Below are 18,784 nucleotides of genomic sequence, written 5' to 3'. Positions count from 1 at the left end.
AGAAAAGGGCTGTGCAGTGGGGGTAGTGGTTAGCACTCTCACCTCACAGGTTCGAATCCATGCGGAGACCTTTCTGTGTGGAGTTTGCATGTTCTCCCCGTGCACTCCGGTTTCCTCCCACGAGGAAAAACATGCTTCATGGATTAAATTGGTGTGAATGTGTGTGTGTGTGTGTGTGTGTGTGTGTGTAGGCTTATGACAGTAGTGACCTGTTCAGAGTGTTCCCGGCCTTACCTCACAGTAGATGGTGATGCTCTAGCATCCCTGTACCCCGAAAGGGATTCAGCAGGTTCTTAAGATGAACGTATGGATGGACAACTAGAGAAAAAAAACATTTTATGTTATACTTTCTATAGTTTCATTTTTTTTCTTTTTTGATACTTTTTTGATGGAGATGTTTTTGATGAAGTATATTTTAAAGAAAGATTCTGATCAAATTTGTCAAAATTTCATTTTCCAGTTACAGATTTTGTTATTTGTTATGTAAATGCACCACAAATTCTCAAACTGTAAAGTTTGAAAACCGGCGACAGAATCTTCTTTCTGGAGCTTTGCTGTACTTTGTATAAAGTTTGGTAGAATAATTCAAGGTTAGGCTAGGAGGAGGTGGGAGTTTGTCCACAGATACTTCTAGGTCCTACAGACGCTTCACACATCTTAAATTTAAAAGGTCAACAAGATCTTTGCTTAACTCTGAGTTTGAGTTTTTCTCTGAGTTTTAAACTGTTTGGATGTTTGTGTTTGTTTTGATTTATTCTGTCACTTCTGACAGTATTTTAGCCAAAAATAAGCTTTTGTTTTCATCAACTAAAATAGACTTTTTCACATAAACACTTTTCTTCCATTTTGGTCAGATATAGAAATTCATTTATAGAACCTCTTATACACACACACACACACACACACACACACACACACACACACACACACACACACACACACATATATATATACATATATATATTACATCAATAGTTGCAGAATGTGAGTTCATACTTTCTTTTCTTATGTATTTTTTGCTCCCACACATTTTATTTTAGTGGTGAGAAGGAAAGTTGCATAAAGTGTGGAATCAGTTCTTTGCTGCAGTTTTTAAATCTTGTTTTCTGCTTTTGTGCAGGAAAAGTCTGGCTTGACAGTCAGTGCTCTGTACTATGGCCCTGCTGTCTTGTACATGGGACAGGAAGAGAGGCTAAAGAAGAGGTATGTCCATTTAAAACGCCACGGCGAGGCGGGTCTTCCTTCATGCACACGTGACCATCCACACAAAGTGACGCTGCTTTGCCTGTCAGAGGCAGGACGAGGGATCTCCTCTACGCTAACGAACCGCTCATGCGTCCCTGAGCACAGATGAAGTGTGAACGTTGGTTCTCTGAGGCCACATTGTTTTGATCTGCTCAGTTCCACGTGTGAGAGAAGCCCCAGGGTGTGTGTTATGAATGCCTTGCGGTTGTGTGTGTTGTGGTCAGATTAAGTGCAGCAGAGTGAGGCGGAGTATAGATATCTCACCGTGCATGCAAACATGATGAATGCCCCTCCAGCGCTCGCTTCCTGTGCAGTTGCCCTGCCCCGAACTTCCTGTGCAGATCCACAGAGAGGGAGGAGGGGGGCGGGGGGGGGGGGTGGAAAGATGATCACCGCTCCAAAAAATGAAAAATAGTTTCGCTGTCTGACCGTTCATATGAACTGCTTTTTAACTTTTTGCAGATGGTTTGACGGTTGTGTCGTTTCTAAAAGCTGTTTTTAAGTCAACGAACCCCAAAATGGAGTTAAAGTGTTATTCTGAAGTTTTTAGCTTTTTCATTTGCGTGAAAAACAATTGTGGTTCTCCACGTTCTCCGCAGCGTTTCTGACGTGGTGAAGATGGTAACGAAAGCAGACATCCCTCCTCATCAGAAGGTGCTGGAGCTGATCCCGTCGTTCGAGGAAGACGAGGATTGTGAGACGGTTCCGCCCATCCGGTACCTGCTCCTGTGACCCAGTGAAGGCCAAAACAAATAAATACCAACAAATGAGCTGGTTTGGAACTCCAGACAGATGTCTGACATGGACCTTTCTATTTAAAGCTTACACACTTAGTGCTTCAGCAGGAAGGAAAAGTGAATACGTTTAAAGCTTCATTTTTATGCTTCATGATGTGCCGTTCTTCTCACACCACATGTTGTCTTATTTTGAACATGTTTTCCTGGATTTCTGTAGCTTAAGCTGGTCAGACTGGAATCAGACAGCTGTTCAGACTCTAGAAGCTGGAGTCATCTGGAGGCTTTTCGTCTGTCCTCAGATGACCTTAGTGCGCCGCTCCTCCACCCAGCAGCAGTCTCACTCCACACTCACATCAACATGCTGACCTTTGGGACCTTCTGGGCTCTCCAGGCTGATAGTTTGGCTTCGGCTTTCTGAATAATATCTCCCATAAATGAACTTTATGCCGTTACCGGTTCATTTGGAGTTAAAGTATAATTTGAAAAAATGTATTTGTAATGGAAGGAAATGTCTTCATGTGCTTCACTACAATAAAATCGGATTTTCTCTCCGGTCTGCTTTGATCATCCAGATAAATGTTTAACTCTGTTTCTATTTTTTTAACGTCTTTTTATTTGAAAATTATGATGAAATCTGTAAACAATAAGAATATTTTCTTGCAAGTAAACAACTTGACAGACAGGAAAAGACTGTAACGTATTTGGGATTTTTTTTTAACCGAATGATTGATCCCAGAGCAAACTTTGGCAGAAGGCAGAACATTTACAATCATTGCTGCAGTGAAACACCACACAGAGTGAAAGCTGATGAGATTTTAGTACAACAGTCAGTCTGGGGGGGCTGTCAGCTCTCAGATGTATCCGATAATGTCATTGCATATGATGGGTTGTCGACTGCCAGTCTTCATCAGAGCAGTGAACTGGTAGAAGTCGGAGTCCCCCTCGTGAGTCTGGGGACAGACTGGGGTGAGAGCTTCAACAGGACAGGACATGCGTTGGAGAGCCTCTGCATCCCTGTCCAGCCTCCTGAAGTCTGCCGGCCTCCGCCGGAGCTCCACGCCTTTGGCTTTCCCTGCCAGCCTCCTCCTCATGTTGCCCAAAATGTCTTTGGCGAGACGCCGGCCTGCGCTGGGCTTTAGTTCTGCCGGCTCGGGGCAGTCCGGCAAGTCCATCCAGTTCTTTATTAAGTCAGCAAAACTGTTGTCCCCCAGAACTAAGGGTTGCCGAGTCCTGCTGCGGCTAAGCAGCGATGTGGTCCAGTCTTCCAGATCACTGGCTTCAAATGAAGTCCAACGTTCCAAGCAAGCATCAGAGGTTGACTTTGGCCGGACCCGACAAGACGGTCCTCTGTTTGTGCGGACGCAAGCCGAGGCGGAGACCCGCATGTTCCTGGTCCTTCTCAGCACCACAGCTTCATCCTGCCAGGAAGCCTCTGAGTAACCCGAGTCGACGTCCACACTCTGCTCGCTGCTGGGGGAGCCTTGTGCCGACCGCTCGTGCTCCTGCTGCTCCTGCTCCTCTGCCAGACAGCAGGCGGAGTCGTATGTGTTGGATTCGCTGGCGTCGGAAAAACGCAGGCGGGTGAGCTGCTCCGGCTGCGCCTGCCGTTTGCAGAGCTGCGTGGCGGGGAAAGGGCGCACACAGGGGTCGCTGAGCGGCCTTGGTCTGCTTATCTCCTTCAAGTCCTGCAAGGACCTCACCATGGACTGCATGTGGTCCCGGAGGAAGTCCATTGACTCTCCTAAACACAGCTTCACAAAAAGACGGAGAAACTTTCAGGCAGGAGACTTCACTATATTATTGTTGCGATTATAGTAAATATAAATGGAAACATAAAGGGAAAATAGTCATTTTAACATTTCACATGACATCTTTTCAAAATAAAAGACATCCTATGTCACTTAGGATCGTCTCAATGCAGCATATGTAATAAATGTAATAGTAGGTAGTGTGATACCAGCAGTAAAAAAAAAAAGGTTTATTTTACAGATTTTACCCCTTACTGGGTTTTTATTTTTTTTCAAGCCTTAATGTGCATTTAAAAGCTTAAATTTGTTCAAAAATAAAAGAATCTTTCTTATAGAGTTTGGGACACCTTTGGAATAAATTCTGGTTGCATTTACTGACCTCCAACTCCAAATCTGTCAAAGTATTTTATAACTTTGGTAAACTACAAAAGGTTGATGGATTGTTGGAGATTTATGTAGTCGGAAGCTTTGCAGAGTGAAAGGCACCGTCTTTCTGTTTGTGATAAGTTGAATAAAGTTTAAGTACAACTTACTTTTTACTTTTTTTTAACCAAAGAGCCATTGTGGGCATTCCGGTTGCAGAGCCCTACTTTTAAGTATGCATAGAAACTTCAACCAGTTCCATTTTTAATCTGTTTTCCACATCCCCGCATTATGAGTAGTTGATGCTTTTCCCAAATATTCCATCATTCCCGGTTCTTCCAGATCAGACTACATTTCCAAATGTGAGGCAGCAGAATTTTAACCAGCTGAGATCACTCAACTCTGGAGCCATGTTCCTGGCAAATCTCAATTTTTTGGAGACTATCTGCAAGGAGTTTAATCCCAGAAAATGACAGAGAAATCAGAGCACAGGATGCACAAAAGAAGAAAAAAAAGAAAAGGGAAAAACTTTTCCTGCTGCCTCATAAAGTTGGAGGGGAAGTTAAAACAAAGTATGAGGAGTGTTGGGCCTCTGATATCCTCCAGTCCTCTCACAGGATGTAAACGGCTGTGAATCAAACAGGAAACGGTTTATATTCAGACCTTTTCCTCTGTTCTCATTATTCCGAGCCTTCATAACTCACTTTTAATTTATACAAGAGAAACGAGAAAAGGCAGAAATCCCACTTTGAGAGGAGCTGAAGAACAATTTAGACAAAGTGATGGTCGCTGGAGCACTTGACCCCGCCGCCTGTCAGACAGACGGGCTCCTGGTCACTTTACAGGTCCAGTTACGCACCGTGGAGAGGACATTTACGCGCCGTCTACACGTGGCCTCTTTGGCCGTGAATAACTCCAACATTGTGTCAAAGCGTAAAAAATAAATACTTTGAAATACATGACTCAAATGAACCAAAACAAACTTACCATTTCTTTAGAGGTGGAAGTAAGGATGAAGATCAAAACTGTCGTTTTTTGGTCAAACGTGACATGGTCTAATGTTTGCCAACACTAAAACTCTTTTGGACGTGCTATAAATCAAATGTAAAGCTGTTTCCGAGAGCAGACAAAGGCTGCAGCGTCTGCAGTGACGGGAGTCCTGACTGCAGCCTCCTCCTGCAGACGCTGCGTCTGCGGCATTTAAGGGCTCCGAGCTGCGCATCACTGGGAAAAGCAGCCAATAGGAGACCTGATACAGGATCCCGTCCGCGCGCCGATGAGGTCACCAAACTGCAGCATTGACATGTAAACACAACAGGAATGTTTTTATTTTTAAACCTCAAACTGCGTTTTTCTTTATGGTTTACTGTTTATTTTTTCTTTCAATAATTTGTTAAAGTGGAGATGGTTCTTCCAGGTTTTGCCATTTCTTTTGCATCTTCACAGCGCCATCTGGTGGATGCAGCTGGGTCATTCCAACAATTCCAATAAAGGAATTGATTAAACTAATCTATAATTGAAACATTAAACACCTTAACCCAGGGGTGTCCAAACTTTTTGCATTGGCTCAGGTTTTGTGAGGTGAAACTGCATAAAGGCAAATCAATCTTTGAACTATTGTAACATTAAATGACCTATTCAACTATTTAATGAACCTTTTTTTTTTTGCAATGCGACACTTTTTTTTTTCACATAGAACCAAAGTATATCTAATTCTTACCAAAAAAAATGGACCAGATATAAAATAAAGAAAAAGTCTGGACTTTTTTGTTTTGGCTATCATGAAATCTAAATTCATGGAAAATGTTACACATTACTCACAATTAAATGCTCACTGAAAACTTCTAAACATAAGCCAGGTGAACAGGAAATTAACACATATAGTTATCTAATTTAGATGTACAAATCACTGTGGTTTTGATCACACAAACAAACAAATTTGGTCTACTAAGGCTTTAAGGTCAAGCTACTACAGGTTTACAACAGTTTTTCCTGTAATTTAGCCAATGACAATGAGGACATTTTAGATTTTAGAAAGTCCTGTGGGCCATGTATTATTGATTTTATGACAGGACCCTCTGGGCAACTGGAAATTTGAACACGGGTCACATTTGGCGTACGGGCCGGACTTTGGACATGCCTGCCTTGACCGCAAAAGCAATGGTTTGTTCCTTTACTAAAAGTAGCAACCTACTGATAAGCGTTAAGTTTTTTTTTTCTTTATTACATGAAAAACTGAGACTTTGATAAATTATTTTAACATCATGCATTGTAATTGCCTGGAATCTATTTTGATATTGTGTCACAGTTCCAGTCCATCTATGACAAGCTTTCTCATCTTTTTACTTGTAGAATCAATGACTGAGAAATCCCCTGTTAGATAGATGACTTTATTAAATCCCCTGTTGCCAGTAATGTGACAGTGACATGCAGTCAGGGGAGGCAGGTGAAGCTGCGCCTCACCTGCAAAATATAACTTTAACAAATACATATTTAAATAAAATAAAGATACTTTTTTCTATTAAAAATAATATTCAAATATCAATTTTGTCTATTCTATTAATACTTTTTTCTGTGTGGGTTTTCAACATTTCTTTAGTTAAAAAAAAGAAGAAGCAAATTTTCAAATTTCCTGTTTGAACATGAAAGAGTGGGGGGGGGGCACCGGCAGCCTTTTTAAAACTGAAGAAAGAAAGATGTCTATGAAGACTCTCAGTCATGCAGGTTGATTCCATCATAGTAGTAGTAAACCTACTACTATGAAGAAAGAAAAGGAACACTTCTACAAACAGCTTATCCAGGTATTACTTCAGAAGGAGCGGTGCACAGACTTCATTTATAAGTCAAAGTAATTCCATCACAACAATCTTGGTGCTTTTTTTTCTATGTTACAGTTTGTAAATGGAAGACAAATGTTGAAATGAAATTTGAACTGTTGCCAATCAAATGGTGAATACGCTGCTCTGCAGGGTTCATATGTTTGTAAATCTGACTGATGACGTCAGTGCCTCACCAGCCGTGAACCTCACCAGCCATCACTGTAAGGCACATGTGTCAAACTCAAGGCCCAGGGGCCAAATGTGGCCCTCCATGTCATTTTATGTGGCCCGCAAGAGCATAAAAGTGTTTAATTTCTTGAAATGAAAATTGGTGTGTATTTATTCATATCTAGGGAGAATCAGACTTGAAATATCAGATTGGGCAACTAAACATTAGGACTTAAACACTGTCCATATAACCTAACCTGACACAATCAAATGTAAAAGGATTTATGCTAAAGGAACAAGCAAACATATGTCTTATATGAAACTGGAATTGTCACTTTAAAATGTTATAATGAATAAATATTGAGTTATTTAACAATAAGGAGTAGTTACATTTATTTTTCATTACATTTAGTGACATGTATAAGTTCTATCTGGCCCTTTGAGGACAACCACTATGCTGATGTGGCCCTCAGTGAAAATGAGTTTGACACCCCTGCTGTAAGGTGACAAGAATACCAGAGTGCAAAGGAATGGTGAGATTGTATAAATGGTTTAATGTCTCAGAAATAACATTTGATACATGTGTTAATATAGTCATATTCTAAGATTACACTGAATTATTCAGCAGGAGACAAAAAAACAGATTTCAATTCAATTTTCTTCATTTCAAAGAAATGAAAATAAACACGAGTTTAAAATAGATAAGACAGGAGTGTGCTTGAAAAGGAGTGAGTTGAAGAGAAATCTTGTATGATCCCAAACTTTACATTTTTATTTAAATTGCCTCAAATCCTGCAAATACTTTTTCCAGAGGTTAGTTATAAAGTTTTTCATATTTTTGGATTACTTTTTTAAGAACCAGGTATTGAGCATGGTGACATTGTTGTGTAGAATAGCTAAACCTTGTTGGACGATTCTTCTGGCTGATGTTTGCAGCTTCAAAGCAGGGCTCTGTTGCTCCCATATCCCAGAGCCTCTTTACAAGCTGTTCTAATCTTTTTTTATTTTCTTGTTACCAGTTAAAAGATTAAATGACACGTGAAAAATCTTGTAGATGTCTTAATAGATCACACTGTGGTTTAAAACAGGTTTCCACCAAACTTTTATTCACATTTGAACTTTAATGCTAATAAAGAACCATCCTCTATCTTGGTGTTATGGTGAATTTTAAATAATAGATTGTGTAAACTTAGGTAGGATTTAAACAGCTCTAATTCACTGTAATAAAGCATGTCTTTAAAAAACAAGTGTAAACAAATATCAAGATAAAAATGACGTAAAAAGATGGAATGAAGAGGCAATCATGAACAATCCTGCTTTAAAACAAACGAATATTTTAAAATGGTGACACAGAATCAAGATGCTCTTCTTCTCTTGAAAGTTTCGTAGGAATTTCATTTTGATTTTGGGGAAATACTGGCTAATATCTGTACAGTCATGCAGGATAACACACCATCATACAAGTGTGAGGACGGATTCTGTGTAAACGTACAAAAACTGCTTTCCTTGGTCCAGATTCCTCTGCGTGCTTGGAAAAGTTCTCCTTAAAAATATGCTCCCTGCCGTCCAAAGGTTCATCAAATCAGCATTAACAGAAACTCGTGGGATTCTTAGAAAAGTTCTTTTTGTCAACAGTGTTCTGTTCTCAAAGGTCTTCAAGCAAATCAAAAAAACACAAGTGAAACCAAAAAAAGGAGCTGCAGACGCATTAGAAGACTCTCAGAATGGTCCCAGCAGGTGGGTAAACAGGAAAAGACGGTTTCATTTTAGATTTTGCTATTGTCATTTCAAATGCTGCAGTACAGCGACATGCTTTATGACTTAGCTTCCAGCAATGTGTTTTCCACTCAAGCTACCTGGCTAAAGTGTCATAGGTTCTGTGTTGGGGGGTAATGGATTACAAATCAACAAATTACTGTAATTGAATAACTTTTGTCAGTAACAGAGGAACATCATGAATTACGGTTCAAGTGTTGCTAATTAATTACAATTACTGGACTCTAGAAACCCTCCTTACTTTGTAGCTTGGGTTCTATAGGCCCTGATATTTTCTCAGTTAAATGAAATGAAACAGAGGTTCTTTTTTTTTTTTTATAATGGAGTCACAGATTTGGGAATCGGTCAAAGCACAGACATGCCCTCATTGTTGCAGTCACATTGCTTTCCAAACTGCTCAAAGATGAGAGAAAAAGAGATGCTGCAGGGAGTCTTCTCATCCCACAGGAGCAGCAGGTGAGCAGCAGCAGAGAGCCGCCCCGAGTCCTGATGAGTCGGTTACAGATGAAATAACTCTAGAGTCGGCTCTTTGGTGTGAAAGACCAGATTCTTTTTCCTTTTATATTTCACCCTTTCTTACTTTATGTTTCATCTCTGAGCTCCAAGTCTCCATGTGTGTGTGTGTGTGGGGGGGGGGGGGGGTGTCAGTACACTCGCAGCATCACACAACTTTGCACAGACAGAGAGAGACAGGTGCAGCTCATTGAAAACCTAAGGTCAAAATGAACATGGAGGCGTTAAATAGTCCTTTGTGTTTTCTAAAGAGTAGCTCATAGATGTGAATATTGGCTTAACAGGTTCGTCTCACTTTCAGCAGTGGCATAGACCACACGTTTAAACGTCTTTTTCTGTCATTTGTGTTGTCTGGATCCTAATGAAACCAGGTTATGTCTTGAATCCGGTTCATACTTTACACAAATTCATTGCTTTCAAAATTAAGTGAAATGAAGGACAAGAGGATCTTGCTTGTGCCATTTTTCCCTTTAGAATTTGTATATGAGAGAGAAAATAGTAAAGTAACGAGTAGTGAATTACTTTTTTAAATAGGTGATGAGTGAAGTAATTCAATTACAATATTGATCCAGTAACTAAAGCAAAGTAATCAATTGTTTTATAGAAGTAATTTACCCAACACTGCCTAGGTTTGGAATGTAAGTACTTTTGTCTGGATTTGATTGCTCTTACCTCTAGAATGAAGATCTACTCTGTACAGAAAGAAATATCTCTAGAAAATATTGGCAGCAAATGAGACAGACAAGGTGATGTTTTGGAAATCAGTGATGTAGAAGTGACATCAAATCCCCGCTCCAGGAATAAAGTCTGTCTTGGTTTTAATTCTGAAAAGCAGCGATCCGAGCGTGTTTCGCAGTCTCTCATGCAGTTTGGGGGGGGGGGGGGGGGGGGGGGGGGGGGGGGGGGTTGATCCTGTGAAGGAAAAAAAAAAAAATTAACTGGATTACATTTGATCCTGAAAGACAGACAGAAATGCTTTATATCAAGTCAAACACCACACAGTAATTCACACTAATTCAAAAACAAATATCCAATCAAAGACGTAACTCAACACATGATCATCATGATGTAATCCTTAAAGTCTTCCTGCATACAAAACAAATATTTTTTCTGCCGTCTCAATCCATTTTATTATGACTAATCCACAAAATGTATAAAGTGTTTTATATAAAATACAATATTTTCATGCTGACAACTTCACTAATCCCTAAAACGTATTTCCCAGTCAGATTTAAATCAGCCGCTGCGATGGACTGCTGATCTGTCCAGGGTCTACCCCCCCCGTATCCTCCTGACCCCAAACAAGGATGAGCAGGTATAGAAGATGGATGGATTCATATCCATGCAGATTTCCTTCAGAAACGTGTCAGAAATAGCTAAACTAGGTTTTGAGGCTACATACCATTAAAGATTCTTTGCCATCAAGGTCACCGTAACGAAAAGAGCTTCAATTGAGGTCAAGGTCATTTTTATCTGTTGAGTTCAGTTAGAGGGGAAAAAGCGTTTTGGATCAGAGGTAAAACTTTTCAAGAATTTGAGTTTAGGTTATTTAACTGTAGCGTATGAAGTGCAACCATACTAACTATTTACAATAGAAATGTAAGCTACACACATCTGATTGTTATTGTAGATAAAGGCCTTAAAATTACATGATAACTAATGCATTTTATCTTAGTTTATTAAAAAATTGAGGTTAAAATGTTTTAATCTGTATACATTTTTTTATAGTTTAGGCTTTACTGACATCTGGTGATGATTTTACAATATGGTTTAAAATGCCTAAATCACGCAAAACCAACTTTTTTTTAGAGTTATAATTATATGTATTATAATGTTAATTCCTGACAAAACAAAAAGAGAAGAAGTGGAATTTTGATCCATTCACGCATTTCTGAGTGTTTCTCTAAAAACCTGCGCTCTGAGCACCAGCCCCTCCCAAACTACAAAAACCAGCGAGTTCTGACATTGTGACGTAGATGAGTGAGAACAGCCCCTTCCAGGAAGAGTCTGTGCTGCCAGCAACCACCCCCAGGCCAACAGACACGCCCACTTTATCAGCAAAGCTAACAGTGATTGGCTAAAAAGCTTTTATAAGGCTCTGCAAATGTACAATATTTTTGTTTTGTATCTTAGCCGAACTTTGTAAAAGTCCAAATGTTGTTGGTTTTTGTGGGCGTAACCATGACACGCTGCCGAGGCCGGTTCTGGATTGTCGTCACAAAAGGAGCGAAAGCCGAAATCCACCTCTGAGATCAAGTCGTTTCACTTCTTCCGGTTAGGAAAAGGAACTTGCAAAAATAACTAATCAAATCCAATTCAGGGGAAAAATAATTAAAATCAGCATAGGCAGAGTTAAATGCGGTGCGCTCCGCCCACTGTAAGATTTGGGAAAACCTATATCTCATGAAACAAATACAGTATAAAGCAGCTGCAGAGATTTTACAGAGGATTCAGATATACTTTACTCTCAAAAGTTAAGGGAAACTAAAAAAAAGAAATTGGACTTCAGCCTCACACACGACGGAAAATATTGGCTGACATTAAACCGACCCGTGGCCTAAAAAAGGTCGGGGACCAATGATATAGACCAGTGTTTTTCAACAAGTGTGCCGCGGCACACTAGTGTGCCGTGGGAGATGGTCAAGTGTGCCGTGGGAAATTGCCCTCATTAACTGATCTAACAACATTTTCCATCTCCAGGATTTCAGCTCTTTGTTCATCCAAACAGGCCCTGATAAAACACTGAGTAATTAGGAATATAAAAGATTTTAAAATTACTTTTTCTTTGTGTTTATTTAATTCTATTAAAGACATTTTGATAATTATGACGGTACCGCGATTTACCTGCAGCTATAGCAGTTTGCGGAAAAGTCCCCGCCCCTTTAACTGTCTCCGCCAATCATTCTTGAAGGCTTAATCACATGTCATCAGTCTGACCAATCAGAAGTGCTTAAAGTCTTCACTTCCTTGTTCTTAATTCTGCTGATAAAGTCGCTCAGTTCTAACATAAATACCAGCTAAAGCTCGTCTTTAGCGGTGTAGCTTTCCACAGAATCCGGTATCAGACCGTGGAACAAGTGAACAAAACAATGAGGCTCAGAGACGCGAGTCTTTCTGCCCTTTTTCTGCCATTTTCACACTACATCTCCCATGATGCATTGGCTTAAAGGGACAGCGCATATTGAGTCAACCTTGTGAAACGTCTTGAAGCCACAACAAACAAACAGTTTCTAAATTTCCTAATTTAACTTTTATTTCATCTCTTAGAGAAAACAACCGCAACTTCCTGCTTTCTCTGCCACAATTATCACAAAATTCCACGTAAGATTGCCTCGGGGGGGGGGGGGGGGGAGGGGGGGGATTGGGGGTCAATACAGACCGTGAATTTCTGCTTTTTGTTTTTTTTTTGGGATGCTGGTGTGCCGCGGGATTTTTGTCAAGGTTAAAGTGTGCCGTGGCTCAAAAAAGGTTGAAAAACACTAATATAGACTATGTACAGATGATCCACCCAAACATGTTATTTTCCCCAATGGAAAACATTTATTTAGGGAATAAATTTTAAGCCTTTGGTTTTAAATTGAAAACAACGTTTCTGTACATTTGAGGGAAAGTGGGTCACAACTTTTAATGACCTTCATTCTTCACATCACTGAGTGAAAAAATATGTTACACCCAGCCCAGCAATTCCAAAGTCCTACCTTCAGAAAAGACCACAGTCCTTGAGGTTGTTCTTAATAATGACATCAGTGACAGCATCAAAGACAAACTGCACGTTCTTGGTGTCAGTGGCACAGGTGAAGTGGGTGTAAATCTCATTGGTGTCCTTTTTCTTGTTCAGATCCTCAAACTTGGTTTGAATATAACTGGCAGCCTCATCAAATTTGTTGGCTCCTGGGAGGCGGAAGCAAATGACCATCATTTCTAAAGTGACGCTTTTTAAACGTCCTGCATGCTCTTGATGCTGCCTGCCACCTACCTGAGTATTCAGGGAAGCAGATTGAGAGAGGGCTGTGGGTAATCTTCTCCTCAAAGAGGTCTTTCTTGTTGAGGAAGAGGATGATGGAGGTTTCCGTGAACCATTTGTTGTTGCAGATGGAGTCGAAAAGCTTCATGCTCTCGTGCATTCGGTTCTGAAAGGAGGCGTATGGGCATGAGTCACACAACAGCAATACATCGAAGCCGCCACCAGGAGGAAATGTTGTTTCAAGACAATGTAGATTCATCAGAGACTCCCCTGAGCTCCTATAAGCTGTTCAACACATTAAGGCAATGATTCATGTCACTTGAAGAGAAAAAATGTAACTGAATGATTATACTTCAACTGGAGTTCAATGAGCTCATCTTACTGCTTGAAGGTTGATACAATAAAGCCATAACAAGGACAGTTGGGGGATATGAATGTCTTTCAGCACCACTGAATCGACACTACTCCGTAGATTTCTGAAGCCAGCAAAGATGAATCCTCCATGCAGACGAGCACACATCAAAGGGCGGGCTCTTCCTTACCATCTCCTCGTCCTCAGCCAGCACCAGATCATAAGCACTGAGAGCGACGCAGAAGATAATGGCTGTTACTCCTTCAAAACAGTGAATCCATTTCTTCCTCTCCGAGCGCTGGCCTCCCACATCAAACATCCTACAAGGGAAATTAAAGAGAAGACTAAATGAATTATCCACCCGAGGGTCTGGAAGAGTGTCAGACAGAGAACAGGAGAGGACACTTTTGTTTTTTCAGGACTGAAGAACACTGCTGGCGTATGCATAGCCGTTTCATGAGGGAAACTCTTTGCTGAGGAAGTGGAGGAACAGAGGGGTTAATGTGTGTTACAGGCAGGTTCAAAGCCCGTTTATTCTGAGGGGGACTGGGGGCTAATGAGAAAGCTGAGAGTGACGGAGGACTGGACAAAAGGTCACAGTCCTCTCAGACCAGGACAGTTGCAAAAACAAGCAGCAATCGGAGCGAGGAAACACCTCATGAGGTCAGGTGTCTTCTAAATGACACACTCTGATGAAAAGAAGTTGAGCTGCTGTCAATCTTTTTACAAAATATTTCGTTTCACTGTGATTGTGCCAAACAGCAGAATTATAAGAGAGTTCTCCAATCGATTGTCTGCATGTTTTATTCAAGCGGAATTCAGAGGCTGAGGCTCAGGGGAAATACCAGAATGTCAAAAAGGAAAGCGGTCGCATCAGTTGACTTCAGATGCTTTAAAAAGCAGCACTTTACAGACTCAAATATCAGATCAAATCTCTTAATCTCGCAAAATAAAAATTCCCTCTACTTTATATAAACAGCCTCCCCCTGTTTTATGCCTGTACTGTCAGCGTTTTTATAGAACATATTTCATGCACTCGATGTATCTGGCTTTATGCGCCAATCTATACATCCATTACTAACCCACACATGAGAGCTGGGGCGGGGTCAGAGCATATTTTATGTAAGACTATTGATAGTGTGGCGCGCAGGAACGACTTAAATGTTTTCATTCAAAACCACTCTGGTTTTACTGGGCAAGAGCACTGTGGGCAGGTTTGTGTGTGCTTACAGTGTGCATATGTGAGGAGGGGGAGGCTTTTAATTGCTGCTACAGTTGTTCGAGGGGTGGGGCGGCACCGTTTTACCCAAAAAGGTCATATGGTTTGAAATGCTGGTAAAATTTGAAGTACTCTATCAGCTCAGTATAAACAGCACATTTGTAGACACAGAGATTTTTCTGTTAGTTTTTAAACTAACCCAATGGAAAACTGCATTGGTGACATACCTAAAGCTGAGTTTTCTGTCAATAGCTGCGGTTCCAAAAGTAATCGGAATGAACGCCTGATCCGAGTCAAAATGTGTAATGTAAACACGCCGTTCGGAATACTCTGACCCGATCAGACTCATTCGGATCAAAATTTCTTTCCAATCGACATGGGTGGGTTATGCCGATTGTTGATCTGATCGTGGTTCATGTAAAGAATTTATTCTGATTATGGGTCACTACTGCTCTGTGTTTTACATCATGCATAGACGGTGTGGCGTCTCCAGAGACGCGCTCCAGAGAAGGCTTTGGAGTGCAAACAGGATCGGCCGGCTGCTCCACGTAAGCGAATCATTACTATGAGCAGAGCAGCCAGACTTGTAGCTTGCTAGCATGTTTGCAGGTCCGTTGTTACGGTGTGCGTTCCACAGAAAACTTTGGACCACAGTCCGTCCAGTTGCTCTCCGTGAGCGAGCTGCCGGACTCAGGAGAACCGCATCTCCCGGGAGAAGAGTCTCAGAGCAGCTTCAGTGTAAGCTGGCGGAGGCAGCTTTTGAATATAGAAATGCTGCTCTGCGCAGTCCTGAGAAATCGTGCAAACAATCAAATAAATTTGCGGCATTATCCGCACGGATTTTAAGTGCATCCAAGGCTAAATGTTGATATTAGCTTAATTCTAACCCTTCTTCCGGGTTTGTGCATCCAAGAGTAAAGCACTGGCCGCACATATTTAGAAAATTATGAGCAAACAGTCACTTAAAATATATAATAATAAATAAATAAATAATAATAATAATAAAAGCCCGTTTAGATCTCGCTCTATGCCGGAGCTTTGTTTGTTTTCAATGGAACTCGCTATCTCTTCTTCTACAGCCATTTCCAGTGGTTTAGATAGTTCTGCGCATGTCAAAAAGATTTATTTTGATCAAATGTCTGGCGTGTAAACGCTTGATAATTGGATAAAGTTTTTCTGGGCCCATGCACACAGTTCAATTCTAATCTGATCTTTGATCCAATCACAGACATTTTGAACATGTAACTGCAGCTAATGTCTACAGTATCTTTTGGACTATAAGTTGCACTTTTGGGAAAAATTTATTCTACAAAAAACAGGACAAAGAACAGACATTTTATCTTGAAAGGCAAATAATACTAACAGAATAGATAATAATAATAGACTGATATTAGTCCACAATCTATCGTATTTTAGGACATTTTCCATGGAAAAAAGAGAAACCCACTAGTCACGTGACCCCCGCACAAGGCCGCAGATATGAATAAAAATAACATTATTCTATTACTTCAGAGCCTTTTTGAAGAAAAGCTGAACGAAACAAACAATCAAAGAAACAAACTGTATATCCAAAATGAATGCATATTTTGAAAGTAAAGGGTATATTTCTCACAAGAAAGGTTATAAAAATAAAGATTAGTCCAAAAAATATCTTATTCTGTGGGATTTTCCACCAAAAAAAAGTGAATATTCGCCATGCTTTTTGTTCACGGCAGACAGAAAATTAAAACTCATGTCATCCTGAAAAGGCTCACAGAAAATGAAAAAGAACATGAAACGTAGCCATCCCACAATTTAAAGCAGTTTGTCCCTTTCCTACATGACAGTAATGATTCTAAACTTCCAGCAACTTGTTGCTTTATGATTCTACCCCAACCCCTTCTACAATCATCCTCCTATTTCTTTAACCCCCCTTTTTTTCCTCCCTTTCTTTTGTGTCCTTACCCAACCCCCCTCTAACATCTCTCTCTTCTTCCTTGTGCTTCTTTTCCGCACAGTCTAATACAAAATTAATGACAATATAATCAGTATAAGTAGAGTTTAGCAGAAATAACAAAGGGGGTTTATATAAGTATACACCTTGTGTCAGAAGATCCATAACCCCCTGTTGTAAAAGTAAAATACGTCCAACACAAGAGGCTTTCAGCTCTAATATGCTCAGCTGTTGGACAGGGCAGGTTTAAAAATGACAAAATTCCCTTTTCTCCAAGACAGGATCAGCTGATTCGGTTGACCATTTATTCATTTCACTATTTGAAAATGCGGCATATCAGCGCAAAGCTGCTTTTCCCCACTTCGGAATCCGCTGGAATTACATTGATTGCGTAAACAGTTTCATAAAAGTATGTCACTTGATTGATGGAGAACAGCCAATTGAACATCTTCTGAGACACACCACTACACATGCGTGTTTAACTACACTGAGTGCACATTCTTTCTGCCATTCTCTGGCTGCCCCGCTGTGCGTTGGGTCCCCAGCAGAGGACCACTCCGGCCCACAGGACCACAGACTAAGGGCCAGCGCTGTGTGCACTCTGTCCCCACCACAAAGCCCAGCTAGACCCAGCACCCATTAGAAAGCCTGCCTCCTGTGCCCTAGCTCCCATGCTTGACCCTGCCAAGAGCATATGCTTGTTTAAAAGATTAAGCCTAAAAAACAAGAAACTGAGCGCCAAATATGACATTTTTCTTCTTCTTCATCTTCAGAAAGGTGTGAGCGTTCAGTTTTAGACTTCTAACCGTGCAACCACCTGCTAATGAGCCTTATTTTCTCTTGACTGGGCCGAGGTCAGTGACTCAAACAGAACCTAAAACTGAATGTACACACAGCGTTTTTAACACATGGATCCCATTCAACAAGACATTGAAGGCAAAATGATTTTATAATGTCGTAATCTTACATGTTCATATGAATTTATTCATTTAATTCAAAATAATTGTCTGATTCACTTAAAAATCTGCTATTCATAATAAGTCTGTATATTTAAGCACCTAAAAATTTGAATTTCAGATTATTTTATATGTTATATCAGATAAACTTTATTTTATCCCACAAAGGGGAAATTTTCTTATTTGTATAGGCCTTGGGCGGCCGTGGTGCAGTGGGAGGGCGGTCGGCCTCCGATCGTAAGTTTGCGGGTTCAATTCCCGCCTTGCCCGCCGCCCATGTGTTGAAGTGTCCTTGGGCAAGACACTGAACCCCACATTGCCTCTGTTGGAAGGTTGGAAGGTCTGGTGGAAGGTTGGCGCCAGTGTTCGGCAGCAGAGCCGCCCGCCACCAGTGTGTGAATGTGTGTGTGACTGGGTGAATGGGTATGTGACTGTAAAAAGCGCCTTGAGCCTTCGAGGAAGGTAGAAAAGCGCTATATAAGTCTACGCCATTTACCCTTTGTATAGGTCGGTCGGTAGTTAGATATGATGTAAAGACTGAAGCTAAAGCCCTGGTGTTATAGGGTTAAGATTGCAGAACAGGAGTGACTATAAACATCAGATGCATGTCAACATTTATCTTAGCTTATCATAGCTGATGATATGAGTGATCTTACTTAAAGTGCAGTTCCTTGAAGGTGAAATGAGTCTCGACGATTCCTGTGGTCTTAACTCGTGTTCGTAGCACATCCTGCTGGGTGGGGATGTAATCTGCTTTAGCTATCCTCTCCAGGTCGTTCAGATAACTAAGAAAGGAAAAGACTGATCAGCATTTCCACATTGTTTGGAATCTGTGACAAAAAGAGGCCCAAGAAGACAACCGGGCAGACACAACCCATCAATGGCCTTGAAATACTCAGGTCAGACTCCGGCACATGGTGGAGCCTTGCAGAGAGGAAATTTCTCTATGCTGGTTTATTGCAGCAAAGATTAAATATCTCCCATGTTCTCC

At 40.8% G+C, this 18,784-nt stretch overlaps 3 protein-coding genes across 3 annotated transcripts in view; 1 reads left to right on the top strand and 2 right to left on the bottom strand.

The window, feature by feature from the left end:
- LOC101175149 (ubiquitin-like modifier-activating enzyme 1) overlaps window positions 1-2,538 on the top strand; it is a 39,238-nt gene extending 36,700 nt beyond the window's left edge. The window contains exons 23-24 of the mRNA XM_023954830.1: window positions 1,121-1,203; window positions 1,845-2,538. Coding sequence (XP_023810598.1) covers window positions 1,121-1,203; window positions 1,845-1,977 — 216 coding nt within the window. The 3' untranslated portion in view covers window positions 1,978-2,538. The remainder of the gene's footprint in view (window positions 1-1,120; window positions 1,204-1,844) is intronic.
- A 40-nt stretch (window positions 2,539-2,578) lies between these two features.
- LOC101166543 (PAK4-inhibitor inka2) lies at window positions 2,579-5,290 on the bottom strand. Its single transcript, XM_004068612.3, has 2 exons — window positions 5,081-5,290; window positions 2,579-3,733 (listed from the first exon to the last, which is right to left on the bottom strand). Exons 1-2 carry the CDS (start codon window positions 5,081-5,083, stop codon window positions 2,834-2,836), a joined length of 903 nt encoding a protein of 300 aa, XP_004068660.1. The 5' UTR covers window positions 5,084-5,290; the 3' UTR covers window positions 2,579-2,833.
- A 4,969-nt stretch (window positions 5,291-10,259) lies between these two features.
- Window positions 10,260-18,784, bottom strand: part of LOC105358374 (guanine nucleotide-binding protein G(i) subunit alpha-2) — a 58,012-nt gene continuing 49,487 nt past the window's right edge. The window contains exons 5-9 of the mRNA XM_023954829.1: window positions 18,450-18,578; window positions 13,876-14,005; window positions 13,346-13,499; window positions 13,068-13,260; window positions 10,260-10,281 (exon numbers count right to left, since the gene is read on the bottom strand). Of these exons, the coding sequence (XP_023810597.1) occupies window positions 13,070-13,260; window positions 13,346-13,499; window positions 13,876-14,005; window positions 18,450-18,578 (604 nt within the window). The 3' untranslated portion in view covers window positions 10,260-10,281; window positions 13,068-13,069. The remainder of the gene's footprint in view (window positions 10,282-13,067; window positions 13,261-13,345; window positions 13,500-13,875; window positions 14,006-18,449; window positions 18,579-18,784) is intronic.

Source organism: Oryzias latipes, chromosome 5 (genome assembly GCF_002234675.1).
Source record: "Oryzias latipes chromosome 5, ASM223467v1".
In the NCBI taxonomy this organism is placed as follows: domain Eukaryota; kingdom Metazoa; phylum Chordata; class Actinopteri; order Beloniformes; family Adrianichthyidae; genus Oryzias; species Oryzias latipes.
This window is presented reverse-complemented; position numbering and strand designations above follow the sequence as displayed.